This window comes from Rosa rugosa, chromosome 6, assembly GCF_958449725.1.
Source record: "Rosa rugosa chromosome 6, drRosRugo1.1, whole genome shotgun sequence".
Classification (NCBI taxonomy): Eukaryota; Viridiplantae; Streptophyta; class Magnoliopsida; order Rosales; family Rosaceae; genus Rosa; species Rosa rugosa.
The window spans coordinates 3,324,848-3,335,800 of NC_084825.1; the positions used below are offsets into that span (position 1 = coordinate 3,324,848).

Here is a 10,953-nt window from a genome sequence, read left to right on the forward strand (position 1 = left end):
ATTTACAAACCGTGGAAGAGATGAGGTTCGAACCCCCACCCCCAACCTCTCTCACAACAACACAACTCCCCACCACTGGAGCACGAACTGTTGACAACATATTATCTCCAAACTTCGTATTTATACTCTTTTTAGGCGATACCAAATAATTAAACAAAATAAATAAACCTTGGAACACTTGAGATTCGAACCGCCAACCTCTTGCACAACAGCTCAACTCCCCACCACTTGGGCACGAGCTGCCGATGTTATAACCTCTACGATCTTTATATTTATACTGTTCTTAGGTGATAGATTAAACACCAAAAAGAATCTTCTCTCTCTCTCTCTCCTGGTCTTCGACCTTTCTTCTTCTTTTGCATTTAGTTCTGCAGTTTCTGCAACTCCGCTTCATCTTTTGTTCTTTTTTCTTCCTCCCCAATCCCCATCAACGTCGTCGTCACGGCCGCAGCGGGGCGAACCGAGTTGGACCGGAGCGGGCGGCCGGGGGAGAAAGCGAACTCGACGTCGAAGGAGTGAGGTGGCGGGATGATCATGACGGGAGAGAGAGAGTTGCAAAAACGTCATTTTTTTTTTCTTTGCCTATTATGCCCGCATCTCTTTCTCTCTATATATACTAATTGTCTGCTCACATGTTACATGTGTAAAATTTTTATAATTATTATATTGAGAAAAAAAAAAGTTATTTGAGAAAAAAAAAAGTAAGAAGTTATCTGAATTGTGGGTGGTTATTGCAGATATGGGTAGATAATTATCTAAAAATTATTTATTTTATTTTTTAATATGATTTTTAATTTTTCTATTTACCATACTATACCACTCAATTATTTAAAATTATTATAAGGTCTAAAGGTTTTATTGTCTTTTCACACCTACTTTGGCTAACAAAGTCTCTTTTCTTAATAATAGTATAGATATTAGACCAAAACACACACTCTGTGTGTGGGTTTAATTTTCAAAAAAAAAAAAACAAACAAAAATAATCATCGGAGAAAACGTGGGGAGTTCTTAAAGTTTTTTTTTTTTTTTTTCCCTCTTTTGTTGTGGAAGTGGGAAGTTATAGAGAGAGATTTTAGGGGAAATAAATTAAAATTTTATTAGGTTATTTTGTTTATTACGATTATGTCCTCTATTTATTAAAAGCTACTTTTAGATAATCTATGGTCTAAGGATTTAGTCGTCTTTTCACGTTCACTTTGGCTAACAAAACATCTTCTCTTAATATATATATATATACAGAGCCGTTCCAAAGAGGACATCCACACTTTCGCTAAAGTGCGGACGTCGACGCTGCAGCTCGGCTCGGGGAGCGACGGAGCGGCGGGGCTTGCCGGACGGAGGCCAGGGGTCGGACGTACCGGTCTGCAATCGGTGGAGTCGCCAGCAACGTGGTTGCATCACTGCCCAGAAACCTGCAGTTGCAGGTGAGGTTGTTGCCCAGAAACCTGCAACCTCGACCTCGATCGCTGCCTAGAAGCTGTCTGGGATGCCTTCGGCCTCCGTCCGGCCTGAAACGCTACAGAAGATCGACGTCCGCACTTTAGCGAAAGTGCGGACGTCCGCTTTGGAACATGCCTGTATATATATATATATATATATTTGGCTTTGATATATTTGCTCTAGTTCAGAAATACGATCACGTTTGAAGCTTGCCAGGGCCAGACTTCAGATTTTGACTACCTGAGGTGAAATATAAAAAAAGACCTTTACCCAATGCACAAAATAAGGCCAAGGTACTCCCACTTGCTCCACCAAGAGATTTATATTCCCAATTACCTAACTTAAGAGCAAAATATCCATTATAGGCTCTGAAAAATAAAAAATTATGCATTATCACTAAACTCTCTCTCCCCCTCTCGCATTGCCACTAAATTCTGGTGGCCGGTTATTCGTCTTTGAGTTGAATTGAGATGTGATATTTGGAAGGTTTGTAGAGAATTTCAAGACGAACAAAGCTCAGTCTGTCCCCCCTTCCAATTTGGCCGGAGTTGGCAGAAATTTGAAAAAGATGCCGGAAAAGGGCCGAAACTTTTTTTCTTCGATTCGTTGTGTATGGTGAATAACATAGTGCAAAACATATACGGTTGGAAAGAGGGTTCGAAGACGAAGAGAATGGGACAATTTCATGGACGGAGGTGGCCGGATGAGATGACAGCAACGCCGCAAAGTTCAGGTGTTGGAAAAAAAAAAAAAAAAAAAAATTGGGGTTGGGTCTGATTTTCGAGTCCCTAAAATTACAAAAATGCCAGTAATTAAATCGTTTATAGCTTCTTAGTTACAACTCCGATTTTAGTGTGTTAAATATCCACAGACTCAGTTTAACATCTTCTACAACTTTCGTGAAGAAAGTTTCATCAAAAAGTGAACAACAAAAAGTCAACTTTTAGTTTATTGCCCCCGGTAAAATATTTTGAATTGATGTTATATGCTCATCTTTTTCTTCAATCAAAGTTTTATTTGTTTAATTTTAGAGAAATTAGTCTCCATTCCTCCAAATAAACTTTTATCGCCTCCCAATATTGCCTCCTAATACAACGTTTTAAACTGATGTAATCTCCTCATCTTCTTCCTCTATCAAACTTTTATTTTTCTAATTTTAGGAAGATGAGTCTCTCTTCCCCCCAACAAACTTTTATTGCCCTCTAACAAAACCCTATAAACTTTTATTGCCCCCAAAAATTTTATTGGAGGGCAATAAACTTTTATTGGGGAGGGGGGCAAAATAAGGTTCTAAAAAAGGCTACTATAAACTTTTATTGCCTCATAATAAAATGTTTTAAATTGATTAATCTCCTCATGTTCTTCCCCAATCAACTTTAATTTTATGTAAAAACGAGGCTTAATCTTGTAGACTTATTGAATAAATAAGCATCATTATACTAATGAATGATATTAATTTTCTCTTAACTACTTGGCCACTGATTTAGGACTCTAGTATATAGGGATCTTAGAGAGGAAACCACAAGAATATCTTCATCAATTGGTTTCATGTTCCTCAGCCTCTGACATTGGATCAGTACATTAAAAATGAGAGTACATAAAACGGACTTCAACTTTAATCTTTGAGTACCTGTAAAAGCTTTAAGGATTCAGGGTATAATTAACCCTTTCATTTGCCCCAAATCTACCGGGAATCATGCTTTATAGGCTAGTACACATCCAACAAGTTTCACACTAGGCATACTTGGAATAACCACAAAAATAAGGAGTTATCTTATCATTATGCTGAATAACGTACAAGATACAAAATCCATCGAGCTGATTACATACAAGTGACACAGCTATATATGCAAAGATAGAATCACAATAGAATCAACAAAATTCTTGACCGCACAAAACCTGAGAGGACACCACAAGAAATTCACTAATAACGGATACAGGAGGCCGCAGCATATACTTGTCATTGGCTTTTCTTGGGCAGAAAGGTGAGTAGCAAAATGGACTCCGATCTAGATATGGTTGTGTCATGGGAAAAGTAAACTTCAAAGATTTACATACGTCATCAAAACTCAAAACTATGTGTAACTACATGTTAGTATGACCCATCTCTTGCATTTACTTTAATGGTGAGACAATGCAAAAATCAAGAACCTGCATCATTTTGTGGGGCATGAGTAACGTGATTGAGCTTTGGTGGATCAGAATTAACTTCATCGTTTGCTGTTGAAGCAGAATTTTCTCTATCTGTTGCTAACTGAGTGGAGTCTTTTTGATCAGTTGGATCGGGAACAGGCTTTGCTTGATCAGTTGCCACAAGGACAGAATCCATTTTATTTTTACTGGATGGAGCAGACTCCATTGGATCAGCTGCTGACAGACGTGCTGTTGGTGAAGTTTGAGTTTTTGACTCTACATTTATTTCAGCACTTTCATATTCAGAAATAAGATCCATGAATTCATTGAGCAAACGCTGTACTTTTCGATTTGAAGCCATTGCCGGGAGAATATCTTCTCGTAAGAGCTTATGTTTCCTCATTCCCTGCAGTAGCAGAAACGCAATGCAAATAAACATAAATAACACATGTACCACATTCTCAAGGCTAAAAATCATGGTATAATGTGATATACTGCTTCATCCTCACCAAGCCCTCAAGAATCGGTAAGAAAATAAATTAAATGTAAAACTGACTCAACACAAGAACATCTAATAAGGCCATGCAGAGAGAAGACAATTGAAAAAGTTCTAGGTCCATATCCAACTACCAAAAGACATCTAATGAACTGTATCGAAAGTCTTACAAGCACAAAAGGATCCCATGCCAAGTTCTTTGAATCTAAAGAAGTAGCTTCCACCATTCCAGTAGGAGGTCCAAGGAAACTCTCACAGACTTCTCGTAGACGAGACTCATCTGCTTCTCTGAAATCAGTGAATCAAGTTATATAGATAAACTAGTAGATAGTTTAGACCAGTAAATAGTTCAGGGATAAGTTATTATGCACTTGCTGACAACATTGACACCCGGATAGCTATAATCATTCATAAGGGGAAAAGAAGGAGCGTGACAGGTTTGAAAGAACATTTTAGAAGTATTCAATTTTAACATGCTTTAGGTGTCAGGTTTGTTACACAACCTTATGTTTTCTGCTGCACAGAGTATGATGAAACAAATAAAGGGTAAAGATGATGTCACCAAAAACAAAGCAGAGGCGTCGCATATCAGTGCACGTTAAAGAAAAACACCACAGGAAACAGTTTATACAATCATAAAGAATTTCACAATATTACTAACAATGCATGTGCAAATAGAATGATGGCTATATTTTACGGATACATGCACACAAGGAAGAAAAAAGATAAACACCTGGCAAGGAAGCGTATATATGATAGAAGGCATTGGCGATATTCATTAGGGGACTTTAAAGCCAGCAAAGAAGCCAGCTGAGCTTCCAAATGAGCACGTGTCTGTACTCCATCGTCAGTCACCCTACAAGAAATGCAATGGAATCAATTCTAACTTCTAAGACTGAAATATTAAACTGAAATATTATAGGTCAGTAGGTCACTAGTAACTATAGTCTCCAAATTTCCATATTTTTAAGTACAAACCTGCTCCAACCTGGCTTCCTAGCCAAATATTTCTTAACATCAACTTGCAAACCAGCCAGCTCACCACTCTGCGTCAAACCCAAATGCCAGGAGCTTGCAAAATTTGACCCAGAAAAGCAGTCATCTGCAACCCTAAGCCAACACATCAGTCCCATGTCAAAAAGGAAGGCATGGCGAGTAGCGAGAACAACAAGAGGAGATCCAGATCTTGATAGCTTTGCTGATATAACTTTGATCATGCCTGGAAAGTGTGGATAATGAGACAGAAATGTTAAACAAATCTAAAGTTCTAACCCTCATGCTGACAATACATGGGCTATACCCATCGGCCAACACCTACAGAACAGAGAAAAAAAAAAACTGTACATGTATCAACACAAGTGCAATGTGGTACCTGCATCGTTTGCAGATGGATTTGGGTTTAAAGCAACCAGAGATGACAGCGAGTCATGAAGGAGACAGTTCCGCTTTAATAGATCCCATAGATACAAGGATCCTTTTCTGGTAACCAAAAACAACTTCCAGCACTCGTCACAATCTATAAAAACTGCTGCAGATCCTACCATCATAGTCGGCATAGCGCGTCTCCCACACTCTGTGTAAACCTGCCCAGGGGAACAAGAAATATGATCAAACATATTCAAAAACTTTAGGCAAGTGATACTGGTATACAAGTTATTACAAGGTATAATGAATCATAAATCACATAATGTTTTATCCGAATAGTTTATCTGATACGGATGTCTGTACCGATGTCAATAATCGATAATCATATCAGGCAATGGATAGACTTTTTATTTTTACAAATTTTTAAAGGTAACAGCAGTAAAAGATTAAAATATGTTAAGTTCTGAACATATTAGCTAGCATCCTTCTTCACCAAAAACCACTTAATATCAAATATTGCAAAAGAAATGGAAGACTTATGGGCTTCCAGTGTAAATTCACAGAAAAAGATTTTAGTGAGCCCCAGTTGGCCTCAGAAGACTAGTAGTCTAGTACCAAGAAAATGTATGTAATAATATATGATGTCATTGGGTAAAGTACTATTAGTAGCAATTCTGCTTCACTTCAGATTTCAATCTGCAGCATTCCTCCAACGTGATAATTGTAAAATAAGATGATACGAAGTGCCACCACAAAGGACATATTAAAAATATGATGTGAGAATTTTGAACTCTCGTGAAATGGAAACTTATATAATGGTGAAAAGTAAAACAGAAACGAAAGAAAAGGGGGAAAGTAAACAAGTGAAAGATGTATATGCTTACCTGGATGCATCCATCTTCACATCCAACAGCCCAAAAGTTTGCATTTCCAGCTAAAACAGTGACTTTCCCAGATATTCTATCAGACCAAAGTGTTTGCAACCCTTTTGTGCAGGTGATGTCGGTTTCTTTCATGATCAGTGAATTTCCCACGTTAATAATGTCATTTGCAGCATGTTCCTTAGGCCGAGCTTCCAAGCAATATGGTACAGCATCTTCCGCTTCCTTCTTATCAAACACCCTAATTGAAAGAATAGGACTAGAACCACATATTGAATTAGAAGCCTTCACAGTTCCTGACTGTTCTATATTTATGCTTTCATCTCTACCTGTGGAGGTGGGAACCTTCTCAATAACAAGGCTGTTGGTAATCATAGCTCTAGCGGTGACCCCCTGTCCGTCCTTTATATCATTGCCTCTCATAAGTGTTTCCCTGACAGAATTTTCTTTAATCCCCCTATCATCAGCAACTAACCCACTATCATTCTTTCTGTGATCAGAAGGCATTAGAGGGAAGTCAAGTGCCTGGGACTGAGCCCCAACAGAATTATTTTCCTTCTGGAGAGGCACACCAACTGCCTCTGGAATAATCCTCTTTCGACCATCAGGTCGTCTATATTCTCTTTGCTTTACAGGACTAGAAATGCGGGCAGGCATTGAAACTTTATTTAAAACATCACCAGAAGCTCCTCCACTCTTCTTCCTATCATCAACGTGACCATCAGATGCTTTTGTTGCAACCACCACATCCGCAGAAGGTTTGACTGTCTGGCTTTGCTGAACATCCCGAACCACTTTTTTCTTTGGGGCTTGCTTAGCAGAAGCTGCCTCAAGCAATAACTGTGCTGGGCTTTCAGCTAAATTTACCTGCCTACCTCTAACATCGCCATAACGACTTCTCTTTAATTCATCTAGTTCAGCATCACTTAACCGGTGGCCAAGTTCTTTCACCTCAAAATGGAAAGTAGCCACTGAACCGTCCAAAGAACATGCGAAAAGTGAATAACCATCGGGGCTCCTGTTTCCAGCAGAAAAAGAAAAGCATTAAAGAAAGGAATGAACAGAATGATAACAACAAAATAATAGATAATGCACAAATAAATAAAACGGAAAGAACCTAATGGACCAATGGTAGGTACTCTGGAAATGAGAATCTTACCAAGATAAATCCACAACACTTTGAGTGAAGAAATGCTTTGCTACAAAGAGAGGGCGGGGACTTGCAGTCGTCCATACAGTTATTGTACGATCCTGACTCCCGATTGCTATAACATTATAAGGTTGTAGTTCTTTTTCTTTTCCACCTATTTTTGAGGTGCTATTGGTCCACCCAACAGGTGCAGCTTTCCCTTCTTGAGCATTGGAAAAATTCCTCTTAAACATTGAGTGGTTAAACTTCACCACAATCACAGGTGCATTATGTCCTAAGAAGTCAAAAGTAGCAGACCATTCCCCTCTCTCTAGAACAGGTGCTGAATGCCTTGGTTTCTGGAACCCATGAGTGGTAGTAATGAAATGACCACAAGGGGACCATCCAAGCCGCCTGAAAAAGGTAGATCCAAGCTGAAGAAACAAATATTGTCAGAAATTTATATCAGCAACTGTATAAAGCAAAAAACAGAACTTGAAACCACAATTGACATACTGATTTTGCCCAGTGGCCGTCTGTTTTGTGAGCAAGACTCCAGTCACTTGTTCGCCAAATAATTACAGTCTTATCATCTGATTGACTTGCTATGAAGGAGCCAATCGGATCCCAAGTAACTCCTTTAACCAAGCTAGAATGGCCCCTAAGAACAGCAGTGCAAATACCATTGCTCATATTCCAGATGTGTATAGTGTTATCTAAACTTCCACTGGCCAGCATCGAGTCATCTGGAGACCAATTGAGATCCACCTACTTTAACCACAGAAAAGCAGCACTGCAGTTAGACAATACCACCAAAGAATTATTTTAAGGGAATTTCAAAAAAATATAAAAAAATCTCCCGTATCCCCCCATTTTTTTTCCCTTGGTTGGGACAGTTGTAGAAAAAGCCAAAGATTATACGAACCTTCTGGTCAATCCCAAAGGCAAGGCAAGAACACACATTGTTTGAAAACAAAAGGACAACCAAATTTGGGAGGAGAAACATACTCAATAACTAAAGAGCAAAAGAATCTATTTTGGGTGCACCAATTATGCAAACAATGCAAGAAATATCATTACCACATCTGCAGTATGCCCTCTCAAAGTCATTGCAACTTTCCAATTCTCGACATCAGGGGGCTCTCCACTGCCAAACTCAGTGGTTCCTGAACCTGGCTTCCTCTCATGAATTAGAATTACTTGATCATCAGATCCTGATGCAAGATAGCGACCATGCTTAGCCCACCTAACACAATTCACAGAACCGAAGTGATCACGGAGGGTTGCAAGTAGCCTTTGGGCTGATTCTTCATTTGAGAAATCCCTGCCCAGGGATTTCATGTTCCATACCCGCACCTGAAATTGGTAAGAATGAGTAAATCACTTCCATATTTTAGTACAGCAAATGATGCCACACAAATTGATGGGACAAAGGTGACCCATACATGTAACTGTGAGTAAATTTTTGAAATGCAGGACATTCCCAGTCGATGAAATTGAGTGCTGTTCAATGAACATGTACAATGATGAATTGTACAGAGAGCATGAAATGAAAAACATGATTTAGTTATTGAAAAAGCCCTATAAATGTAATGGAACAATCTACTTTTACTTTGTGATATTTCAAGTATAATGAAACATATATTGTATCGAGTTATTAGACGATAGCCGCTTTTTGAAAGATGTAAAAAAAAAAAAAAATGCACGAAAGTAGTGCCATCTGGAAGCAATACAAGAAAAACCCCTAGAAAACAAAACAATTCAATAAATATCTGCTTAAGCTTTGACCACAACACAACTGAAAATATATACACTCCCTAGAATCAATGACGCTCAACAGAATACTACTGGTTTAATAAGAATTCACAATCCGAGCACAAAACTAAACATACAAATTCCAACATATTTCTAAAGCAACAAGGCAGAGGATATCATTGCAGATTCAAACAAATGAAGCTAATTCGACGCATCGAGAGGGTTTCTGATATCACTTCTTTTAATTTTCCAAGCAAACAGAACAACAATGATGATAAAGATACATCACTCGATGCGAAAACCTATAGTGTTCCCCAAAAGATTCAATTTTCTTTCATCATTCCTACTCCTAATCCAGCAAAGACAGCAGAAAGAATGAGAGGAGTCACACACTCACACCTTGTGGTCACCCCCACCAGTGGCAACCCTGAGTCCACCAGGCTGAACATCAATGGAGAAAATTTGCAAACCCTCGTGCCTAATCCAACTGGGCTTCTCTGCAATCATCTCTGCTACTTAATTCCACAACCTAACACAGCAATTCCACTCTGTAAGCCCCAAACTCATACTTCTCCAACAAGAAACGCCTCAACTGCGCCCTGCCCAAAGATGAACACACACATTTGAGTTGATTAGCCAAAAAGAGACCTACTTTACTCAAATTATACCAAATGGGTATGCAAATTTATGGTTTTTGCATGAAGAAGAGAATTGTTACCTCGAAGAAATTGTCAATGTGGAGCTTGCAAACACAGTGCCCTAATTTGAGTGTTTGGGGCAGTTTGAGATTGTTTTATGTGAAGGTGGTGAGTGGGGCTGAGGGTTTTGTTGAAGAGGCTCAGCGATCCAAGGCTTGAATTGTGGAAACTAGTTCAAAAGGAGTGGGAAGTAGGGAAGTGAAAGAAAGGGAATGAGATTCGTCTCCGAGAGAGGGAGTGTGAAAAAGGCTGAAAGGGACTAATCTGCTCTGGTTCGATTCGGGTCGGTTTGGTTTTCTAGCTATATCATGTAGGATCGTAAATTCTGGCAGAACAATTCTTAAGTTTACCCCTATGGTGAACGTATATTCACCCTCATTGTCGATTAATATACTTTTATTTAATAAATTCATAATCCAACAGTCCATATCTTAAATAAGCCTTTAAAGATCATCTCTGTAAAAAATCAATCGAATCAGAAATCGTTTAATTATCTAATTGAATCAAACAAATAGATGGTTCTAACAACACTTACTACTATTATGATGAACTGTCCATGTATTTCATAGAAATGAATAACTAAAAGGTCTTCAATTTGATATTTTGATAAAATGATTGATAATAGAGATTCTCGGACCTAGGGTTTGCGCCTCCAGGTCCTAGGGTTTTCTGCAGCGCCGTTTCGCCGGCTTCAGCGGGTGTTTGTCACCTTGTTTCCCGTCATCATGAACTGTCTGGTTTGGAACTGTCAAGGAATAGTTAACAATAGAACTCGGTACGCTCTCAAGTCCCTGGTTCAGAAGCACAAGGCTTGCTTAGTCTTTCTTAGCGAGACTCATTGCACTAAACAGCAGCACCAGTCGCTACTAAAATTTGTCGGCCTCTCTCAGATAGCGCATTTTGACCGAGTTGATAGAGCAGGCGGTTTGGCTTTGTTGTGGGATGCTTCCATCTCCGTCAATGTTAGGATGGTTGATCGATACTATATTGATGCCTTGGTGAAGGGTCCAGACAATATCGAATGGCGTTTTACGGGATTCTATGGCCACCCGGAGA

At 39.0% G+C, this 10,953-nt stretch overlaps 1 protein-coding gene across 2 annotated transcripts; it reads right to left on the minus strand.

Moving 5' to 3' along the window:
- Positions 1 to 3,190: 3,190 nt before the first annotated feature.
- Positions 3,191 to 10,154, minus strand: LOC133714970 (protein HIRA-like). Of its 2 annotated transcripts, XM_062141257.1 has the most exons (11): positions 9,918 to 10,154; positions 9,599 to 9,798; positions 8,525 to 8,800; positions 7,961 to 8,212; positions 7,475 to 7,878; positions 6,319 to 7,333; positions 5,442 to 5,652; positions 5,048 to 5,288; positions 4,803 to 4,925; positions 4,240 to 4,357; positions 3,191 to 3,979 (listed from the first exon to the last, which is right to left on the minus strand). In XM_062141257.1, the coding sequence occupies exons 2-11, from the start codon at positions 9,704 to 9,706 to the stop codon at positions 3,584 to 3,586; spliced, it is 3,144 nt and encodes a 1,047-aa protein (XP_061997241.1). In that variant the 5' UTR covers positions 9,707 to 9,798; positions 9,918 to 10,154; the 3' UTR covers positions 3,191 to 3,583. The 2 variants fall into 2 exon arrangements, with proteins under 2 accessions (XP_061997241.1, XP_061997242.1); XM_062141258.1 differs by lacking the exons at positions 9,599 to 9,798; positions 9,918 to 10,154 and having other exon boundaries at positions 7,961 to 8,215; positions 8,525 to 8,664.
- Positions 10,155 to 10,953: the final 799 nt, after the last annotated feature.